The sequence below is a fragment of the Bombina bombina genome, chromosome 3 (assembly GCF_027579735.1).
Source record: "Bombina bombina isolate aBomBom1 chromosome 3, aBomBom1.pri, whole genome shotgun sequence".
Lineage (NCBI taxonomy): Eukaryota > Metazoa > Chordata > Amphibia > Anura > Bombinatoridae > Bombina > Bombina bombina.
Window position 1 is genome coordinate 1,249,689,499 of NC_069501.1, and position 24,034 is coordinate 1,249,713,532.

At 43.6% G+C, this 24,034-nt stretch overlaps 1 protein-coding gene across 4 annotated transcripts in view; it reads right to left on the reverse strand.

Annotated features, from left to right (window-relative positions):
- Positions 1-24,034, reverse strand: part of PDE2A (phosphodiesterase 2A) — a 1,131,360-nt gene that overhangs the window by 54,369 nt on the left and 1,052,957 nt on the right. For all 4 annotated transcript variants that reach the window (XM_053708776.1, XM_053708774.1, XM_053708775.1 and 1 more), the window contains 3 exons: positions 23,444-23,514; positions 20,881-21,003; positions 2,035-2,122 (listed from right to left, as the gene is read on the reverse strand). In XM_053708776.1, the coding sequence (XP_053564751.1) occupies positions 2,035-2,122; positions 20,881-21,003; positions 23,444-23,514 (282 nt within the window). The remainder of the gene's footprint in view (positions 1-2,034; positions 2,123-20,880; positions 21,004-23,443; positions 23,515-24,034) is intronic.

The window sequence follows — 24,034 nt, forward strand, 5'->3', positions numbered from 1 at the left end:
GATAACTCCCATTGGTAATTACAGGAAAACAGAAGCGTTGGTTCATTTAGCCAGGCACTCAAGTGTTAAACAACACGCTCTGGCTTATGATACAGTTTGTTAATACTTCATACAACTGTGTACATGTTAAGTTTGTTTTCATTTTTCATCTGTAACTTGGCTAATTTTCTCTTTATATCCACTTGGCATTAGACGTGTACAAAGTATCAAACGAACATAGGATGTATCAGCTGTCTGTTTCATTCGATTACTTACTCTCTACCGACCGACAAGTCTATAAAAGCCAAACCTCACCTTTGTTTTCTGAAAACAAACTTAACATGTACACAGTTGTATGAAGTATTAACAAACTGTATCATAAGCCAGAGCGTGTTGTTTAACACTTGAGTGCCTGGCTAAATGAACCAACGCTTCTGTTTTCCTGTAATTACCAATGGGAGTTATCATACATTGAATACCAGTGCGTGTTTAATACACTTAAGTGCCTGGGAACTGTTTTGTCATTTCATTCATTTTTTCATATGTTGGGGCCCCACATAGGTTCACTTTCTTTTGGCAGCAAAGTATACTACTTGATACATGTATAGAGTATGTGCTTTATCTGCTTGAATCAGTAGTTTTTAGTAGCATACTGCAGTATCTTGCTTCAATGTTAGGTATTTTTCAGCAATAGTAGCTAGTGTACGCCACTCAGGCTTTTATATTGTGTGTGTATGTTGTGGTTGGAATTTGGGTGGAGCATAGACGGCCCGGATTCACAATAGATCCTTGTGTATAACTTTTCAGTAATAAAGCATTTGATCCCTGTGCAGCCTTGGTCCTTCTTTGGTTGAATACAAAATGTATTCAATTCTTTACTCCATAATATTGTTCATATATATATACATACACACACACCACAAAGTAACTGCACTCTCAGGACTTTAAAATACAAACAGTGTACAAATTTATTGACCTTTCGGGGACTATTGTATACCCGTCATCAGAAAAATTAATAAACTGTGTATTAAATTCCTCTTTTCTGCGCGCGATATGGTCTTTTCACAAGCAATGTTCATTGCCCTGATATTACAAATTCATGATTGCAACAATCCTTTACGCGATCAAACAGCTGTAGTTAAATGTTTTGCAAAACAAAAAAGTTGCACTAAACACTTTAAAAAATACATTACTAAGTACAGTTACACTCATATTAACACTGTCTAATTAAAAATATTCTCAGAAAATATTGCACACAAAAGTTATAAGGGCTCAAAAATATGAGATCTCGGGTGTTAAAAATTAAAAGCAGGCAAATGGCTTTAACATTGGAACACAAACATATACATGTCTAAAGATGATTATTTATGTACTGTATGTGTACCTATATATACAAAAAATGTATATATGTCTACATATATAGGAATGTATTTATATGTGTTTATATATATTTACATATGTGCATTATATCCCTTTGCCATTAAACAGATAATAAAAACTTGATAAAACATATTTATGCGATATTCATATTTATTAATTTTAAATATGTATATACTGTAAATATTTCACATTTATTAATGTGAATATGCCATGTTGTATGCGAGATAGGTGTTTGTTTTTCAAGATTTTTTTTCTCTCCATTGACTTCTTTGGGGAATGCGAAAATGCGATCACGTTTTCGCCATCTTGGGTGTTAAATTTTTCTCAACTTTTTCGTCTCCATTGATCTCTATGGGGGAATACATGCACGCGCCGTAATCCAAAATCGAGAGAGCACTCGCCGTAATCCAAAATCGTGTTTATTTCATCGTGTTAACGTTTTCGGGGAGTGACCCCGTCATTATGGCGAGTGCTCTCTTTGGATTGACTACTTTATACTACGTGGGATGCACCCCAGTTTATGACTAGTACAGTGAGTGCTGGACTTTTGCACCCTTTTTTATATATATATATATATATATATATATATATATATATATATACACATTTATAAGTCAATAAACTTATTAGTGTGCAGTTAGCTAAGGACAAATACAATGTTTGGTTCAAACTTACAGAAGCCACCTGGAAAGAATTATTGGTTCCTCTGTGATCTAGATCATGGCACATACAGGACACAAATAGGGCGAGGATCTCAATGTCTCTGAAAGAACAGATATAAAATAGTTTATGAGGAAACTAACTAATAAGTTTTTTTGTTGAGAAGAGTAAATAAAACAGTATTAATTAAAGTTCTCAAATGCTTGTAAATTTAATTATCCAGATCATTAATTCATGTCCAAACTAGAGTTTCTGTAGAATGCTGTGATGTTCTATAGACTGCTGGATGGGATATGTGCTAGAATTGCTGCAAGACTGCTCAATGGGATACATGCTAGAGTTACTGTAGGATGCTGGAATGTGCCCTTGCTACAGACTGCTTAATGGGATACATGCTAGAGTTACTGTAGGATGCTGGGATGTGCCCTTGCTACAGACTGCTTAATGGGATACATGCTAGAGTTACTGTAGGATGCTGGAATGTGCCCTTGCTACAGACTGCTTAATGGGATACATGCTAGAGTTACTGTAGGATGCTGGAATGTGCCCTTGCTACAGACTGCTTAATGGGATACATGCTAGAGTTACTGTAGGATGCTGGGATGTGCCCTTGCTACAGACTGCTTAATGGGATACATGCTAGAGTTACTGTAGGATGCTGGAATGTGCCCTTGCTACAGACTGCTTAATGGGATAAATGCTAGAGTTACTGTAGGATGCTGGGATGTGCCCTTGCTGTAGACTGCTTAATGGGATACATTTTAGAGTTTCTGTAGGATGCTGGGATGTGGCCTTGCTGTAGACTGCTTAATGGGATACATTTTAGAGTTTCTGTAGGATGCTGGGATGTGGCCTTGCTGTAGACTGCTTAATGGGATACATTTAAGAATTTCTGTATGATGCTGGGATGTGCCCTTTGTGTAGACTACTTAATGGGATGCATTCTAGAGTTTATGTAGGATGCTGTGATGTGCCCTTGCAGGAGACTGCTTAATAGAATTCTTGCTAGAGTTTCTGTAGGATGCTGGGATGTGCCTTTGCAGAAGACTGCTTGATGGCATTCTTGCTAGAGTTTATGTAGGATGCTGGGATATGCCCTTGCAGGAGACTGCTTGATGGGATTCTTGCTAGAGTTTCTGTAGGATGCTGGGGTGTGCCTTTGCTGTAGGCTGCTGGATGGGATAAATGCTACAGTTTCTGTAGGATGCTGGGATGTGCCTTTGCTGTAGGCTGCTTGATGGGATACGTGCTACAGTTTCTGTAGGATGCTGGGATATGCCTTTGCTGTAGACTGCTATATGGGATACATGCTACAGTTTCGGTAGGATGCTGGGATATGCCTTTGCTCTAGGCTACTGGATGGTATACATGCTATAGTTTCTGTAGGATGCTGGGATATGCCTTTGCTGTAGGCTGCTGGATGGTATACATGCTACAGTTTCTGTAGGCTGTTGGGATATGCCTTTGCTGTAGGCTGCTGGATGGGATACATGCTACAGTTTCTGTAGGCTGTTGGGATATGCCTTTGCTGTAGGCTGCTGGATGGGATACGTGCTACAGTTTCTGTAGGATGCTGGGATATGCCTTTGCTGTAGGCTGCTGGATGGGATAAATGTTACAGTTTCTGTAGGCTGCTGGGATAGGCCTTTGCTGTAGACTGCTATATGGGATACATGCTACAGTTTCTGTAGGCTGCTGGGATATGCCTTTGCTGTAGGCTGCTGGATGGGATACATGCTACAGTTTCTGTAGGATGCTGGGATATGCCTTTGCTGTAGGCTGCTGGGTGGGATACATGCTACAGTTTCTGTAGGATGCTGGGATATGCCTTTGCTGTAGGCTGCTGGATGGCATACATGCTACAGTTTCTGTAGGATGTTGGGATATGCCTTTGCTGTAGGCTGCTGGATGGGATAAATGCTACAGTTTCTGTAGGATGCTGGGATATGCCTTTGCTGTAGGCTGCTGGATGGGATAAATGCTACAGTTTCTGTAGGATGCTGGGATATGCCTTTGCTGTAGGCTGCTGGATGGGATACATGCTACAGTTTCTGTAGGATGCTGGGATATGCCTTTGCTGTAGGTTGCTGGATGGGATACATGCTACAGTTTCTGTAGGATGTTGGGATATGCCTTTGCTGTAGGCTGCTGGATGGGATAAATGCTACAGTTTCTGTAGGATGCTGGGATATGCCTTTGCTGTAGGTTGCTGGATGGGATACCTGCTACAGTTTCTGTAGAATGCTGGGATGTGCCCTTGCTGTAGGCTGCTGGATGGGATACATGCTACAGTTTCTGTAGGATGTTGGGATGTGCCCTTGCAGGAGACAGCTGGATGGGATACATGCTACAGTTTCTGTAGGCTGCTGGGATATGCCCTTGCTGTAGGCTGCTGGATGGGATACGTGCTACAGTTTCTGTAGGATGCTGGGATGTGCCTTTGCTGTAGACTGCTATATGGGATAAATGCTACAGTTTCTGTAGGATGTTGGGATATGCCTTTGCTGTAGGCTGCTGGATGGGATACATGCTACAGTTTCTGTAGGATGCTGGGATAGGCCTTTGCTGTAGACTGCTATATGGGATAAATGCTACAGTTTCTGTAGGCTGCTGGGATATGCCTTTTCTGTAGACTGCTGGATTGGATAAATGCTACAGTTTCTGTAGGCTGCTGGGATATGCCTTTGCTGTAGACTGCTGGATTGGATAAATGCTACAGTTTCTGTAGGCTGCTGGGATGTGCCTTTGCTGTAGGCTGCTGGATGGGATACGTGCTACACTTTCTGTAGGATGCTGGGATATGCCTTTGCTGTAGGCTGCTGGATGGGATACATGCTAGAGTTTCTGTAGGCTGCTGGGATGTGCCTTTGCTGTAGGCTGCTGGATGGGATACATGCTACAGTTTCTGTAGGATGCTGGGATATGCCTTTGCTGTAGGCTGCTGGATTGGATAAATGCTACAGTTTCTGTAGGATGTTGGGATGTGCCTTTGCTGTAGGCTGCTGGATGGGATAAATGCTACAGTTTCTGTAGGCTGCTGGGATATGCCTTTGCTGTAGACTGCTATATGGGATACATGCTACAGTTTCTGTAGGATGCTGGGATATGCCTTTGCTGTAGGTTGCTCGATGGGATACGTGCTACAGTTTCTGTAGGATGCTGGGATATGCTTTTGCTGTAGGCTGCTGGATGGGATACGTGCTACAGTTTCTGTAGGATGCTGGGATATGCCTTTGCTGTAGGTTGCTGGATGGGATACGTGCTACAGTTTCTGTAGGATGTTGGGATATGCCTTTGCTGTAGGCTGCTGGATGGGATAAATGCTACAGTTTCTGTAGGATGCTGGGATATGCCTTTGCTGTTGGCTGCTGGATGGGATACATGCTACAGTTTCTGTAGGCTGCTGGGATATGCCTTTGCTGTAGACTGCTGGATGGGATACATGCTACAGTTTCTGTAGGATGTTGGGATATGCTTTTTGCTGTAGGCTGCTGGATGGGATAAATGCTACAGTTTCTGTAGGAGGTTGGGATATGCTTTTGCTGTAGGCTGCTGGATGGGATACATGCTAGAGTTTCTGTAGGATGCTGGGATATGCCTTTGCTGTAGGCTGCTGGATGGGATACATGCTACAGTTTCTGTAGGATGCTGGGATATGCCTTTGCTGTAGGCTGCTGGATGGGATACATGCTACAGTTTCTGTATGATGCTGGGATATGCCTTTGCTGTAGGCTGCTGGATGGGATACGTGCTACAGTTTCTGTAGGATGCTGGGATATGCCTTTGCTGTAGGCTGCTGGATGGGATAAATGCTACAGTTTCTGTAGGCTGCTGGGATATGCCTTTGCTGTAGACTGCTATATGGGATACGTGCTACAGTTTCTGTAGGATGCTGGGATGTGCCTTTGCTGTAGGTTGCTGGATGGGATACGTGCTACAGTTTCTGTAGGATGCTGGGATATGCTTTTGCTGTAGGCTGCTGGATGGGATACATGCTACAGTTTCTGTAGGCTGCTGGGATATGCCTTTGCTGTAGGCTGCTGGATGGGATAAATGCTACAGTTTCTGTAGGATGCTGGGATATGCCTTTGCTGTTGGCTGCTGGATGGGATACATGCTACAGTTTCTGTAGGCTGCTGGGATATGCCTTTGCTGTAGACTGCTGGATGGGATACATGCTACAGTTTCTGTAGGATGCTGGGATATGCCTTTGCTGTAGACTGCTGGATGGGATACATGCTACAGTTTCTGTAGGATGTTGGGATATACTTTTTGCTGTAGGCTGCTGGATGGGATAAATGCTACAGTTTCTGTAGGATGTTGGGATATGCTTTTGCTGTAGGCTGCTGGATGGGATACATGCTACAGTTTCTGTAGGATGCTGGGATATGCCTTTGCTGTAGGCTGCTGGATGGGATACATGCTACAGTTTCTGTAGGCTGCTGGGATATGCCTTTGCTTTAGGCTGCTGGATGGGATACATGCTACAGTTTTTGTAGGATGCTGGGATATGCTTTTGCTGTAGGCTGCTGGATGGGATAAATGCTTCAGTTTCTGTAGGATGCTGGGATGTGCCTTTGCTGTAGGCTGCTGGATGGGATAAATGCTACAGTTTCTGTAGGATGCTGGGATATGCCTTTGCTGTAGGCTGCTGGATGGGATACATGCTACAGTTTCTGTAGGATGTTGGGATATGCCTTTGCTTTTGACTGCTGGATGGGATAAATGCTACAGTTTCTGTAGGATGCTGGGATATGCCCTTGCAGGAGGCTGCTGGATGGGATACATGCTGCAGTTTCTGTAGGATGCTGGGATATGCCCTTGCAGGAGGCTGCTGGATGGGATACGTGCTACAGTTTCTGTAGGATGCTGGGATATGCCCTTGCAGGAGGCTGCTGGATGGGATAAATGCTACAGTTTCTGTAGGATGCTGGGATATGCCCTTGCAGGAGGCTGCTGGATGGGATACATGCTACAGTTTCTGTAGGATGCTGGGATATGCCCTTGCTGTAGGCTGCTGGATGGGATAAATGCTACAGTTTCTGTAGGATGCTGGGATATGCCTTTGCTGCAGGCTGCTGGATGGGATACATGCTACAGTTTCTTTAGGATGTTGGGTTTGTGCCTTTGCTGTAGGCTGCTGGATGGGATAAATGCTACAGTTTCTGTAAGCTGCTGGGATATGCCTTTGCTGTAGGCTGCTCGATGGGATACGTGCTACAGTTTCTGTAGGATGCTGGGATAGGCCTTTGCTGTAGGTTGCTGGATGGGATACGTGCTACAGTTTCTGTAGGTTGCTGGGATATGCCCTTGCAGGAGGCTGCTGGATGGGATACATGCTACAGTTTCTGTAGGATGCTGGGATATGCCCTTGCTGTAGGCTGCTGGATGGGATAAATGCTACAGTTTCTGTAGGATGCTGGGATGTGCCTTTGCTTTTGACTGCTGGATGGGATAAATGCTACAGTTTCTGTAGGATGCTGGGATATGCCCTTGCTGTCGACTACTGGATGGGATAAATGGTACAGTTTCTGCAGGATGCTGGGATATGCCTTTGCTTTTGACTGCTGGATGGGATACATGCTACAGTTTCTGTAGGATGTTGGGATATGCCTTTGCTGTAGGCTGCTGGATGGGATAAATGCTACAGTTTCTGTAGGCTGCTGGGATGTGCCTTTGCTGTAGGCTGCTGGATGGGATACATGCTACAGTTTCTGTAGGATGCTGGGATATGCTTTTGTTGTAGGCTGCTGGATGGGATACGTGCTACAGTTTCTGTAGGATGCTGGGATATGCCCTTGCAGGAGACTGCTGGATGGGATACGTGCTACAGTTTCTGTAGGATGCTGGGATATGCCCTTGCTGTAGACTACTGGATGGGATAAATGCTACAGTTTCTGTAGGCTGCTGGGATGTGCCTTTGCTGTAGGCTGCTGGATGGGATACGTGCTACAGTTTCTGTAGGATGCTGGGATATGCCTTTGCTGTAGGCAGCTGGATGGGATACATGCTACAGTTTCTGTGGGATGCTGGGATGTGCCTTTGCTGTAGGCTGCTGGATGGGATACGTGCTACAGTTTCTGTAGGATGCTGAGATATGCCTTTGCTGTAGGCTGCTGTATGGGATAAATGCTACGGTTTCTGTAGGATGCTGGGATATGCCTTTGCTGTAGGCTGCTCGATGGGATACGTGCTACAGCTTCTGTAGGATGCTGGGATATGCCTTTGCTGTAGGTTGCTGGATGGGATACGTGCTACAGTTTCTGTAGGATGCTGGGATATGCCTTTGCTGTAGGCTGCTGGATGGGATACATGCTACAGTTTCTGTAGGATGCTGGGATATACTTTTGCTGTAGGCTGCTGGATGGGATACGTGCTACAGTTTGTGTAGGATGCTGGGATATGCCCTTGCAGGAGACTGATGGATGGGATACGTGCTACAGTTTCTGTAGGATCCTGGGATATACCCTTTCTGTAGACTACTGGATGGGATAAATGTTACAGTTTCTGTAGGATAATGGGATATGCCCTTGCAGGAGACTGCTGGATGGGATACGTGCTACAATTTATGTAGGATGCTGGGATGTGCCTTTGTTGTTGGCTGCTGGATGGAATAAATGCTACAGTTTCTGTAGGATGCTGGGATGTGCCTTTGCTGTTGGCTGCTGGATGGTATAAAATCTTCAGTTTCTGCGGGATGCTGGCATATGCCTTTGCTGTAGACTGCTGGATGGGATACGTGCTACAGTTTCTGTAGGATGCTGGGATATGCCTATGCTGTAGACTGCTGGATGGGATAAAATCTACAGTTTCTGTAGGCTGCTGGGATATGCCCTTGCTGTAGGCTGCTGGGTGGGATAAATGCTAGTTTCTTTAGGATATGCCCTTGATGTAGACTGCTTTATGGGATAAATGCTACAGTTTCTGTAGGATGCTGGGTAATGCCCTTGCTGAAGACTGCTGGATGGGATAAATGCTACAGTTTCTGTAGGATGCTGGGATGTGCCTTTGCTGTAGGCTGCTGGATGGGATAAATGCTACAGTTTATGTAGGATGCTGGGATGTGCCTTTGCTGTAGGCTGCTGGATGGGATACATGCTACAGTTTCTGTAGGATGCTGGGATGTTCCCTTGCTGTAGGCTACTGGATGGGATAAATGCTACAGTCTCTGGAGGATGCTGGGATGTGCCCTTGCTGTAGACAGCTGGATGGGATAAATGCTACAGTCTCTGTAGGATGCTGGGATGTGCCCTTGCTGTAGACTGCTGGATGGGATACATGCTACAGTTTCTGTAAGATGCTGGGATGTGCCTTTGCTGTAGACTCCTGGATGGGATAAATGCTACAATCTTTGTAGGATGCTGGGATGTGCCCTTGCTGTAGGCTGCTGGATGGGATAAATGCTACAGTTTCTGTAGGATGCTGGGATGTGCCTTTGTTGTAGGCTGCTGGATGGGATACATGCTACAGTTTCTGTAGGACGCTGGGATGTGCCCTTGCTGTAGGCTGCTAGATGGGATACATGCTACAGTTGCTGTAGGATGTTGGGATGTGCCCTTGCTGTAGACTGCTGGATGGGATACATGCTAAAGTTTCTGTAGGATGCTGGGATATGCCCTTGCTGTAGGCTGCTGGATGGGATAAATGCTACAGTTTCTGTAGGATGTTGGGATATGCCCTTGCTGTAGGCTGCTGGATGGGATAAATGCTACAGTTTCTGTAGGATGTTGGGATATGCCTTTGCTGTAGACTGCTGGATGGGATACATGCTACAGTTTCTGTAGGATGCTGGGATATGCCTTTGCTTTTGACTGCTGGATGGGATACATGCTACAGTTTCTGTATGATGTTGGGATATGCCTTTGCTTTTGACTGCTGGATGGGATACATGCTACAGTTTCTGTAGGATGTTGGGATATGCCTTTGCTTTTGACTGCTGGATGGGATACATGCTACAGTTTCTGTATGATGTTGGGATATGCCCTTGCTGTAGGCTGCTGGATGGGATAAATGCTACAGTTTCTGTAGGATGTTGGGATATGCCTTTGCTGTAGACTGCTGGATGGGATACATGCTACAGTTTCTGTAGGATGCTGGGATATGCCTTTGCTTTTGACTGCTGGATGGGATACATGCTACAGTTTCTGTAGGATGTTGGGATATGCCCTTGCTGTAGGCTGCTGGATGGGATAAATGCTACAGTTTCTGTAGGATGTTGGGATATGCCTTTGCTGTAGACTGCTGGATGGGATACATGCTACAGTTTCTGTAGGATGCTGGGATATGCCTTTGCTTTTGACTGCTGGATGGGATACATGCTACAGTTTCTGTAGGATGCTGGGATATGCCTTTGCTGTAGGCTGCTGGATGGGATAAATGCTACAGTTTCTGTAGGATGTTGGGATATGCCTTTGCTGTAGGCTGCTGGATGGGATACATGCTACAGTTTCTGTAGGATGTTGGGATATGCCTTTGCTGTAGGCTGCTGGATGGGATAAATGCTACAGTTTCTGTAGGATGCTGGGATATGCTTTTGCTGTAGGCTGCTGGATGGGATACGTGCTACAGTTTCTGTAGGATGCTGGGATATGCTTTTGCTGTAGGCTGCTGGATGGGATACGTGCTACAGTTTGTGTAGGATGCTGGGATATGCCCTTGCAGGAGACTGCTGGATGGGATACGTGCTACAGTTTCTGTAGGATGCTGGGATATACCCTTTCTGTAGACTACTGAATGGGATAAATGTTACAGTTTCTGTAGGATGCTGGGATATGCCTTTGCTTTTGACTGCTGGATGGGATACATGCTACAGTTTCTGTAGGATGCTGGGATATGCCTTTGCTGTAGGCTGCTGGATGGGATAAATACTACAGTTTCTGTAGGATGCTGGGATATGCCTTTGCTTTTGACTGCTGGATGGGATACATACTACAGTTTCTGTAAGATGTTGGGATATGCCTCTGCTGTAGGCTGCTGGATGGGATAATTGCTACAGTTTCTGTAGGATGCTGGGATATGCTTTTGCTGTAGGCTGCTGGATGGGATACGTGCTACAGTTTCTGTAGGATGCTGGGATATGCTTTTGCTGTAGGCTGCTGGATGGGATACGTGCTACAGTTTGTGTAGGATGCTGGGATATGCCCTTGCAGGAGACTGCTGGATTGGATACGTGCTACAATTTCTGTAGGATGCTGGGATATGCCCTTGCTGTAGGCTGCTGGATGGGATAAAATCTACAGTTTATGCGGGATGCTGGCATATGCTTTTGCTGTAGACTGCTGGATGGGATACGTGCTACAGTTTCTGTAGGATGATGGGATGTGCCTTTGCTGTAGACTGCTGGATGGGATAAATGTTACAGTTTCTGTAAGATGCTGGGATATGCCTTTGCTGTAGACTACTGAATGGGATACATGCTACAGTTTCTGTAGGATGCTGGGATATGCCCTTGCTGTAGGCTGCTGGATGGGATACATGCTACAGTTGCTGTAGGATGCTGGGATATGCCTTTGCTTTTGACTACTGGATGGGATACGTGCTACAGTTTCTGTAGGATGCTGGGATATGCCCTTGCTGTAGACTACTGGATGGGATAAATGTTACAGTTTCTGTAGGATGCTGGGATATGCCTTTGCTGTAGACTACTGAATGGGATACATGCTACAGTTTCTGTAGGATGCTGGGATATGCCCTTGCTGTAGGCTGCTGGATGGGATACATGCTACAGTTTTTGTAGGATGCTGGGATATGCCTTTGCTTTTGACTGCTGGATGGGATACATGCTACAGTTTTTGTAGGATGTTGGGATATGCCTTTGCTGTAGGCTGCTGGATGGGATACATGCTACAGTTTCTGTAGGATGCTGGGATATGCTTTTGCTGTAGGCTGCTGGATGGGATACGTGCTACAGTTTGTGTAGGATGCTGGGATATGCCCTTGCAGGAGACTGCTGGATGGGATACGTGCTACAGTTTCTGTAGGATGCTGGGATATACCCTTTCTGTAGACTACTGGATGGGATAAATGTTACAGTTTCTGTAGGATAATGGGATATGCCCTTGCAGGAGACTGCTGGATGGGATACGTGCTACAATTTATGTAGGATGCTGGGATGTGCCTTTGTTGTTGGCTTCTGGATGGAATAAATGCTACAGTTTCTGTAGGATGCTGGGATGTGCCTTTGCTGTTGGCTGCTGGATGGTATAAAATCTTCAGTTTCTGCGGGATGCTGGCATATGCCTTTGCTTTTGATTGCTGGATGGGATACATGCTACAGTTTCTGTAAGATGTTGGGATATGCCTCTGCTGTAGGCTGCTGGATGGGATAATTGCTACAGTTTCTGTAGGATGCTGGGATATGCTTTTGCTGTAGGCTGCTGGATGGGATACGTGCTACAGTTTCTGTAGGATGCTGGGATATGCTTTTGCTGTAGGCTGCTGGATGGGATACGTGCTACAGTTTCTGTAGGATGCTGGGATATACCCTTTCTGTAGACTACTGGATGGGATAAATGTTACAGTTTCTGTAGGATGCTGGGATATGCCTTTGCTTTTGACTGCTGGATGGAATACATGCTACAGTTTCTGTAGGATGTTGGGATATGCCTTTGCTGTAGGCTGCTGGATGGGATAAATACTACAGTTTCTGTAGGATGCTGGGATATGCCTTTGCTTTTGATTGCTGGATGGGATACATGCTACAGTTTCTGTAAGATGTTGGGATATGCCTCTGCTGTAGGCTGCTGGATGGGATAATTGCTACAGTTTCTGTAGGATGCTGGGATATGCTTTTGCTGTAGGCTGCTGGATGGGATACGTGCTACAGTTTCTGTAGGATGCTGGGATATGCTTTTGCTGTAGGCTGCTGGATGGGATACGTGCTACAGTTTGTGTAGGATGCTGGGATATGGCCTTGCAGGAGACTGCTGGATTGGATACGTGCTACAATTTCTGTAGGATGCTGGGATATGCCCTTGCTGTAGGCTGCTGGATGGGATAAAATCTACAGCTTATGGCCTAGATTTGGAGTTCGGCGGTAAAAGGGCTGTTAACGCTCCGCGGGCTTTTTTCTGGCCGCACCATAAAATTAACTCTGGTATCGAGAGTTCAAACAAATGCTGCGTTAGGCTCCAAAAAAGGAGCGTAGAGCATTTTTACCGCAAAAGCAACTCTCGATACCAGAGTTGCTTACGGACGCGGCCGGCCTCAAAAACGTGCTCGTGCACGATTCCCCCATAGGAAACAATGGGGCTGTTTGAGCTGAAAAAAAACCTAACACCTGCAAAAAAGCAGCGATAAGCTCCTAACGCAGCCCCATTGTTTGCTATGGGGAAACACTTCCTACGTCTGCACCTAACACTCTAACATGTACCCCGAGTCTAAACACCCCTAACCTTACACTTATTTACCCCTAATCTGCCGCCCCCACTATCGCTGACCCCTGCATATTTTTTTAAACCCCTAATCTGCCGCTCCGTAAACCGCCGCCACCTACGTTATCCCTATGTACCCCTAATCTGCTGCCCCTGACACCGCCGACCCCTATATTATATTTATTAACCCCTAATCTGCCCCCCACAACGTCGCCGACACCTGCCTACACTTATTAACCCCTAATCTGCCGAGCGGACCTGAGCGCTACTATAATAAAGTTATTAACCCCTAATCCGCCTCACTAACCCTATCATAAATAGTATTAACCCCTAATCTGCCCTCCCTAACATCGCCGACACCTAACTTCAATTATTAACCCCTAATCTTCCGAGCGGAGCTCACCGCTATTCTAATAAATGTATTAACCCCTAAAGCTAAGTCTAACCCTAACACTAACACCCCCCTAAGTTAAATATAATATTTATCTAACAAAATAAATTAACTCTTATTAAATAACTTATTCCTATTTAAAGCTAAATACTTACCTGTAAAATAAATCCTAATATAGCTACAATATAAATTATAATTATATTATAGCTATTTTAGGATTAATATTTATTTTACAGGCAACTTTGTAATTATTTTAACCAGGTACAATAGCTATTAAATAGTTAAGAACTATTTAATAGTTACCTAGTTAAAATAATAACAAATTTACCTGTAAAATAAATCCTAACCTAAGATATAATTAAACCTAACACTACCCTATCAATAAATTAATTAAATAAACTACCTACAATTACCTACAATTAACCTAACACTACACTATCAATAAATTAATTAAACACAATTCCTACAAATAAATACAATTAAATAAACTAGCTAAAGTACAAAAAATAAAAAAGAACTAAGTTACAGAAAATAAAAAAATATTTACAAACATAAGAAAAATATTACAACAATTTTAAACTAATTACACCTACTCTAAGCCCCCTAATAAAATAACAAAGCCCCCCAAAATAAAAAATTCCCTACCCTATTCTAAATTAAAAAAGTTACAAGCTCTTTTACCTTACCAGCCCTGAACAGGGCCCTTTGCGGGGCATGCCCCAAGAATTTCAGCTCTTTTGCCTGTAAAAAAAAACATACAATACCCCCCCCCCAACATTACAACCCACCACCCACATACCCCTAATCTAACCCAAACCCCCCTTAAATAAACCTAACACTAAGCCCCTGAAGATCTTCCTACCTTGTCTTCACCATCCAGGTATCACCGATCCGTCCTGGCTCCAAGATCTTCATCCAACCCAAGCGGGGGTTGGCGATCCATAATCCGGTCCAGAAGAGGCTCCAAAGTCTTCCTCCTATCCGGCAAGAAGAGGACATCCGGACCGGCAAACATCTTCTCCAAGCGGCATCTTCGATCTTCTTCCATCCGGAGCGAAGCGGCAGGATCCTGAAGACCTCCAGCGCGGAACATCCATCCGGACCGACGACTGAACGACGAATGACTGTTCCTTTAAGGGACGTCATCCAAGATGGCGTCCCTCGAATTCCGATTGGCTGATAGGATTCTATCAGCCAATCGGAATTAAGGTAGGAATTTTCTGATTGGCTGATGGAATCAGCCAATCAGAATCAAGTTCAATCCGATTGGCTGATCCAATCAGCCAATCAGATTGAGCTCGCATTCTATTGGCTGCTCCGATCAGCCAATAGAATGCGAGCTCAATCTGATTGGCTGATTGGATCGGCCAATCGGATTGAACTAGATTCTGATTGGCTGATTCCATCAGCCAATCAGAAAATTCCTACCTTAATTCCGATTGGCTGATAGAATCCTATCAGCCAATCGGAATTCGAGGGACGCCATCTTGGATGACGTCCCTTAAAGGAACAGTCATTCGTCGTTCAGTCGTCGGTCCGGATGGATGTTCCGCGCTGGAGGTCTTCAGGATCCTGCCGCTTCGCTCCGGATGGAAGAAGATCGAAGATGCCGCTTGGAGAAGATGTTTGCCGGTCCGGATGTCCTCTTCTTGCCGGATAGGAGGAAGACTTTGGAGCCTCTTCTGGACCGGATTATGGATCGCCAACCCCCGCTTGGGTTGGATGAAGATCTTGGAGCCAGGACGGATCGGTGATACCTGGATGGTGAAGACAAGGTAGGAAGATCTTCAGGGGCTTAGTGTTAGGTTTATTTAAGGGGGGTTTGGGTTAGATTAGGGGTATGTGGGTGGTGGGTTGTAATGTTGGGGGGGGGGGTATTGTATGTTTTTTTTTACAGGCAAAAGAGCTGAAATTCTTGGGGCATGCCCCGCAAAGGGCCCTGTTCAGGGCTGGTAAGGTAAAAGAGCTTGTAACTTTTTTAATTTAGAATAGGGTAGGGAATTTTTTATTTTGGGGGGCTTTGTTATTTTATTAGGGGGCTTAGAGTAGGTGTAATTAGTTTAAAATTGTTGTAATATTTTTCTTATGTTTGTAAATATTTTTTTATTTTCTGTAACTTAGTTCTTTTTTATTTTTTGTACTTTAGCTAGTTTATTTAATTGTATTTATTTGTAGGAATTGTGTTTAATTAATTTATTGATAGTGTAGTGTTAGGTTAATTGTAGGTAGTTTATTTAATTAATTTATTGATAGGGTAGTGTTAGGTTTAATTATATCTTAGGTTAGGATTTATTTTACAGGTAAATTTGTTATTATTTTAACTAGGTAACTATTAAATAGTTCTTAACTATTTAATAGCTATTGTACCTGGTTAAAATAATTACAAAGTTGCCTGTAAAATAAATATTAATCCTAAAATAGCTATAATATAATTATAATTTATATTGTAGCTATATTAGGATTTATTTTACAGGTAAGTATTTAGCTTTAAATAGGAATAATTTATTTAATAAGAGTTAATTTATTTCGTTAGATAAAAATTATATTTAACTTAGGGGGGTGTTAGTGTTAGGGTTAGACTTAGCTTTAGGGGTTAATACATTTATTAGAATAGTGGTGAGCTCCGGTCGGCAGATTAGGGGTTAATAATTGAAGTTAGGTGTCGGCGATGTTAGGGAGGGCAGATTACTATTTATGATAGGGTTAGTGAGGCGGATTAGGGGTTAATACATTTATTATAGTAGCGCTCAGGTCCGCTCGGCAGATTAGGGGTTAATAAGTGTAGGCAGGTGTCGGCGACGTTGAGGGGGGCAGATTAGGGGTTAATAAATATAATATAGGGGTCGGCGATGTTAGGGCAGCAGATTAGGGGTACATAGGGATAATGTAGGTGGCGGCGATTTGCGGTCGGAAGATTAGGGGTTAATTATTTTAAGTAGCTGGCGGCGACGTTGTGGGGGGCAAGTTAGGGGTTAATAAATATAATACAGGGGTCGGCGGGGTTAGGGGCAGCAGATTAGGGGTACATAAGTATAACGTAGGTGGCGGTCGGCAGATTAGGGGTTAAAAATTTTAATCGAGTGGCGGCGGTGTGGGGGGACCTCGGTTTAGGGGTACATAGGTAGTTTATGGGTGTTAGTGTACTTTAGGGTACAGTAGTTAAGAGCTTTATAAACCGGCGTTAGCCAGAAAGCTCTTAACTCCTGCTATTTTCAGGCGGCTGGAATCTTGTCGTTAGAGCTCTAACGCTCACTTCAGAAACGACTCTAAATACCGGCGTTAGAAAGATCCCATTGAAAATATAGGCTACGCAAATGGCGTAGGGGGATCTGCGGTATGGAAAAGTCGCGGCTGAAAAGTGAGCGTTAGACCCTTTAATCACTGACTCCAAATACCAGCGGGCGCCCAAAACCAGCGTTAGGAGCCTCTAACGCTGGTTTTGACGGCTACCGCCGAACTCCAAATCTAGGCCTATGTGGGATGCTGGCATATGCTTTTGCTGTAGACTGCTGGATGGGATACGTGCTACAGTTTCTGTAGGATGATGGGATATGCCTTTGCTGTAGACTGCTGGATGGGATACGTGCTACAGTTTCTGTAGGATGATGGGATGTGCTTTTGCTGTAGACTGCTGGATGGGATAAAATCTACAGTTTCTGCAGGATGCTGGGATATGCCTTTGCTGTAGGCTGCTGGATTGGATAAATAAAACAGAGGCGCCACATGTGTAGGTCAATAAAGACGAGAAAAACCAAACAGCAGCAGATTAAGGGTACTGAGAGGAGGTTTAGTGCTGCTGCTGCTGATTTTATAGGGCAGTCCAGCCCTCCTTCTTGCTCCATTGCAGCGCCAGCTGAGGAGAAAAATCATACTGGGAATACCGGCTAGAGGACACACAAGCGGAGAACTCCAGCGCTGACTGTATCCGTTGTGGGCCTGTCACACAGCTAGCTGGTTTGCTGTAGAAACACCAGCCTGTCCCTGCTGGCACATCAGAGTGCTGCCCCGTTTGTGAGTACCCTTAATCTGCTGCTGTTTGGTTTTTCTCGTCTTTATTGACCTACACATGTGGCGCCTCTGTTTTTGTTTTTATCTTATCACTATAGAAGTACATCATCCTTTGGGGTGACGACAGAGAGCAGCCTATCAAGCCTTGGGATGTGGAAGACATACATTGGACTTTCTCTGGCTAGCCCATTACCTTTTAAAGGTTTTATTCATACTTATTGGTATTTGTTCATTGTTTTTACATTAATTGCATATATAGGGAATCACACTAACCCTATATATTTTTATATTCATATTTATTGTGCTTATTAGCGCCTCCTATAGAAGCACAGTGATTTGTATATCACTGTTTCTTCTTTATCTTTCTGGATTGGATAAATGCTACAGTTTCTGTAGGCTGCTGGGATATGCCTTTGCTGTAGGCTGCTGGATGGGATACATGCTACACTTTCTGTAGGATGCTGGGATATGCCTTTGCTGTAGGCTGCTGGATGGGATACATGCTACAGTTTCTGTAGGCTGCTGGGATATGCCTTTGCTGTAGGCTGCTGGATTGGATAAATGCTACAGTTTCTGTAGGCTGCTGGGATATGCCTTTGCTGTAGGCTGCTGGATGGGACAAATGCTACAGTTTCTGTAGGCTGCTGGGATATGCCCGTGCTGTAGGCTGCTGGATGGGATAAATGCTAGTTTCTTTAGGATATGCCCTTGATGTAGACTGCTTTATGGGATAAATGCTACAGTTTCTGTATGATGCTGGGTAATGCCCTTGCTGAAGACTGCTGGATGGGATAAATGCTACAGTTTCTGTATGATGCTGGGTAATGCCCTTGCTGAAGACTGCTGGATGGGATAAATGCTACAGTTTCTGTAGGATGCTGGGATTTGCCCTTGCTGTAGACTGCTGGATGGGATATGTGCTACAGTTTCTGTAGGATGCTGGGATATGCCTTTGCTGTAGGTTGCTGGATGGGATAAATGCTACAGTTTCTGTAGGATGCTGGGATGTTCCCTTGCTGTAGGCTACTGGATGGGATAAATGCTACAGTCTCTGTAGGATGCTGGGATGTGCCCATGCTGTAGACTGCTGGATGGGATACATGCTACAGTTTCTGTAAGATGCTGGGATGTGCCTTTGCTGTAGACTCCTGGATGGGATAAATGCTACGGTTTCTGTAGGATGCTGGATGTGCCTTTGTTGTAGGCTCCTGGATGGGATACATGCTACAGTTTCTGTAGGATGTTGGGATGTGCCCTTGCTGTAGACTGCTGGATGGGATACATGCTACAGTTTCTGTAGGATGTTGGGATGTGCCCTTGCTGTAGACTGCTGGATGGGATAAATGCTACAGTTTCTGTAGGATGTTGGGATATGCCTTTGCTGTAGACTGCTGGATGGGATAAATGCTACAGTTTCTGGAGGATGCTGGGATGTGCCCTTGCTGTAGGCTACTGGATGGGATAAATGCTACAGTCTCTGTAGGATGCTGGGATGTGCCCATGCTGTAGACTGCTGGATGGGATACATGCTACAGTTTCTGTAAGATGCTGGGATGTGCCTTTGCTGTAGACTCCTGGATGGGATAAGTGCTACAGTTTCTGTAGGATGCTGGGATGTGCCTTTGTTGTAGACTGCTGGATGGGATAAATGCTACAGTTTCTGTAGGATGCTGGGATGTGCCCTTGCTGTAGACCACTACATTACTATATGCGTGAGAGTTTCTGTATAATGTTGGGATGTGCACTTGCTGTAGACAGTTTGATGGAATTCTTGCTATAATTTCTGTAGGATGCTGGGATGTGCACTTGCTGTAGACCACTACATTACTATATGTGCAAGGGTCTCTGTAGGATGCTGGGATGTGCACTTGCTGTAGACATTTTGATGGGATACTTGCTATAGACTCTGTAGGATGCTAGGATGTGCACTTGCAGTAGACTGAAGGGATACTTGCTAGAGTTTCTGTAGGATGCTGGGATGTGCACTTGCTGTAGACATTTTGATGGGATACTTGCTATAGACTCTGTAGGATGCTAGGATGTGCACTTGCAGTAGACTGAAGGGATACTTGCTAGAGTTTCTGTAGGATGCTGGGATGTGCACTTGCTGTAGACATTTTGATGGGATACTTGCTATAGACTCTGTAGGATGCTAGGATGTGCACTTGCAGTAGACTGAAGGGATACTTGCTAGAGTTTCTGTAGGATGCTGGGATGTGCACTTGCTGTAGACCACTACATTACTATATGTGCAAGGGTCTCTGTAGGATGCTGGGATGTGCACTTGCTGTAGACATTTTGATGGGATACTTGCTATAGACTCTGTAGGATGCTAGGATGTGCACTTGCAGTAGACTGAAGGGATACTTGCTAGAGTTTCTGTAGGATGCTGGGATGTGCATCATTACAGAATCCAGTTGGTAAAGTTCTGCATTTTATACTGGGCACCGCCATCTTGTAGCTCGTGTATTGTTACATCCGGTGATAGGGGCAGTGCACTTTCACAATTCTGCTTTTTGCCAGCTGTACCTTTACCCTCAGTTTAACTCACATTATAGAGAGTGGAACAAGGGAACTGTTACATTTTTGTAGTTTTTTTGCAAAGTTCCATAACAAATATAAGCTCCAAGATGTCGGCACCCAGTGTGAAGATATAGAACTTCACTAATACATGTAATGGGATTAAAATAAGAGAATTACTTTGAAGACAGCTGCAGGCACAAGGGGAAAGGCAATAGCATGGAGACTAGCATTGTCATTTTACTCCCTTTAATGCCTGCCCCTTTGCTGTGTCACAGGTTCCTGACTGATTTCCTAGCTACTGACCCTTTGGACTTAGGTATTGGAGTACTGTTCTGGTTCCTCCCTCTACTTCATGACCTGGCTACAGACTGATTTACTGGTTCCAAACCTTGACTTGAACCCTGACTACTCCTCTGATAAAGACACCTGGTTCCTGATTGTTTATATGGCTATTGACCTAACCTTGTTCCAGACTACTACACATGAAACCAGCAAATACCTTTACTCTAACCCCAATAATGGAGAAATGAATGGCAAGCTGTCGTCATGTACTCAGTACAAACTTACTCCAGGTAATTGATAAGCTCCAGGTTCTTGTAAAGGAGATAGCAGAAGTGTGACACAGAGAAGGCGTGCATCCAGTTGTGATATGGCGGGTCGCGGTATCCCTTTTTCACCAAAAGGCAGAACCTGCAAAAATACAAAACTATCTATGAGAACATCATTTTATACTCTGCTATATTACAGCATTTTTTGGTTAGAACAGAGCATACAGCAGTGATCTATAAGCTCTCTCATGTGTGCTTATGGATACAGAACTCAGAAGCCCACGATACAGTTACAAGAATATATATGAGGTTGCATTATCACCTTGTCAGAGGATCTTTTAATAACTGAAACAAAAACACTTCACCCAATCTTTATAAATATTCAGACCTCAGCCTCTCACTGATATTTTCAAGAATAAAATTATATTTGACATCAGACTATAGGATGCAGTGTATACTCACAGCTCTAAATGCAGGTAGTTCGACTAAGTATAAGCATTTTGTCATAGCAAAAATATGTTACAACTTCAAAGAGTTAGGTATGTTGTCTAAATAAAATACATTTTAATTCCATGTTCTAACACTAGAATACGTATGGAAGGCACCGTATGCTACTGGCTATATAGATTAATGGCTACTTAGACAAATGACTAAGATTACTACTGCTATATAGGCTACTGAAAATGGGCCATATTCACAAAAACTTGCTGGCATGGAGAAAAATAATCAGCTTATGTAATTGTAATGTGAGTAAGAGACACAGCTCTTAAGCTATAAAATACCATGTAGTACTGGTGAGGTTTTTTTTATAGAATCTCGCCAGACCAGAGAGCTTTATAGAATCTCACCAGCCCAGGGAGCTTTATAGAATCTCACCAGACCAGAGAGCTTAATAGAATCTCGCCAGACCAGAGAGCTTTATAGAATCTCACCAGCCCAGGGAGCTTTATAGAATCTCACCAGCCCAGGGAGCTTTATAGAATCTCACCAGACCAGAGAGCTTAATAGAATCTCGCCAGACCAGAGAGCTTTATAGAATCTCACCAGCCCAGGGAGCTTTATAGAATCTCACCAGACCAGAGAGCTTTATAGAATCTCACCAGCCCAGGGAGCTTTATAGAATATCACCAGCCCAGGGAGCTTTATAGAATCTCACCAGCCCAGGGAGCTTTATAGAATCTCGCCAGACCAGAGAGCTTTATAGAATCTCACCAGCCCAGGGAGCTTTATAGAATCTCACCAGCCCAGGGAGCTTTATAGAATCTCGCCAGACCAGAGAGCTTTATAGAATCTCGCCAGACCAGAGAGCTTTAGAGAAACTTGCCAGACCAGAGAGCTTGATAGAATCTCGCCAGACCAGAGAGCTTTATAGAATCTCACCAGTCCAGAGAGCTTTATAGAATCTCGCCAGACCAGAGAGCTTTATAGAATCTCGCCAGACCAGAGAGCTTGATAGAATCTCGCCAGACCAGAGAGCTTTATAGAATCTCGCCAGACCAGAGAGCTTGATAGAATCTCGCCAGACCAGAGAGCTTTATAGAATCTCGCCAGACCAGAGAGCTGTATAGAATCTCACCAGCCCAGAGAGCTAAATAGAATCTCACCAGCACAGAGAGCTTTATAGAATCTCACCAGCCCAGAGAGCTTTATAGCTTTATAGAATCTCACCAGCCCAGAGAGCTGTATATAATCTCACCAGACCAGAGAGCTTTATAGAATCTCGCCAGACCAGAGAGCTTTATAGAATCTCGCCCTATATATCCTACTGGCTGAAAATACTAGCTGCTATTGATACTACTGGGTATTGATACTACAGCAATATATATTACTGACTATTGGACACTGATGAAGTAGAAAGAGAGAGTTAAACAAAACCAGACTCGTGACTACAGAACGTAGATGTAAAGCTTCATATAGTAAACTAAAACAAATAAACAAATAAATGTTTGAGACCAATCACAACAGGTGTCTATTTACGAAAAAAAGGGGACCTGATTTCTATCCCCCACTGATTAATTATTTTGCACATGGGTTGTAAGTAAAGCTACAGTTAAACTGATTCTAAATGTATCACTTACATTAATTTTATTATTTTTCTTAATGAGTTAAAGGGACATGAAACCCAAAATGTTTCTTTCATAATTCAGATACAGAATACACTTTTATATTTTTCCAATTTACTTCTTTTATTAAATTTGCTTTGTACTTATTATCCTTTGTTGAAGAGATATCTAGATAGGAAGTGTGCACGTCTTGGGCACAACGTGACAGGAAATAGCGCTGTCATCTAGTGCTCTTGCTAATGTATTACATTGTTGCAAAATTGCTGCCATATAGTGCTGTAGACACGTGCACACTACTAAACGTACCTTCCTACGTTTCATCAAAGGATACTGAGAAAACAAAGAAACTTTGATAAAAGAAGTATATTGGAAAGTGGTGTAAAAATTGCACACTCTATCGGAATTATGAAATAAAATATTTGGGTTTTATAGCCCTTTAAATGTTCTGTGTCTTTTTCATAGGGTAAAGCACATATCCTACCTACACTATACACCAAACCGTAGTAAAAAACAACACACCTGGCGAGGGTTGGCCGATCAATCTTGTAGTTATTGACAAAGCCCATATCTTCAAACATACTTAAGATGCCCTGTGAAGAGAGAGAAAATGGTTTTAGCACAAAACGCATACGCATATGACTGGTAGTTAATTGGTAGAGAAAGTTCTTAAAGAAACAGGAAACACCTTGAGATTTTAATATAAAATGTCTAGTTATGGGCAGTAAAACAACTTTCCAATGTACTTTCATGATTTATTTTGTCCCCTTTTCATTTAAATGAACCCTGGAAATGGTAGATTCTGTAATTCTCAAAGCATGAAATGCTTCTTAATGAAAAGCCTGCTACGTAGCTGTCCCTAATTGGGTTTAGCAGATACAAACTGGAAAACAATGCATTTTATACTAACACAATGGCCGTACCAAGCTTTGCTTTATTTTGTCCCCTTTTCATTTAAATGAACCCTGGAAATGGTAGATTCTGTAATTCTCAAAGCATGAAATGTTTCTTAAGGAAAAGCCTGCTACGTAGCTGTCCCTAATTGGGTTTAGCAGATACGAACTGGAAAACAATTCACTTTATACTAACACAATGGCCGTACCACGCTTTGTC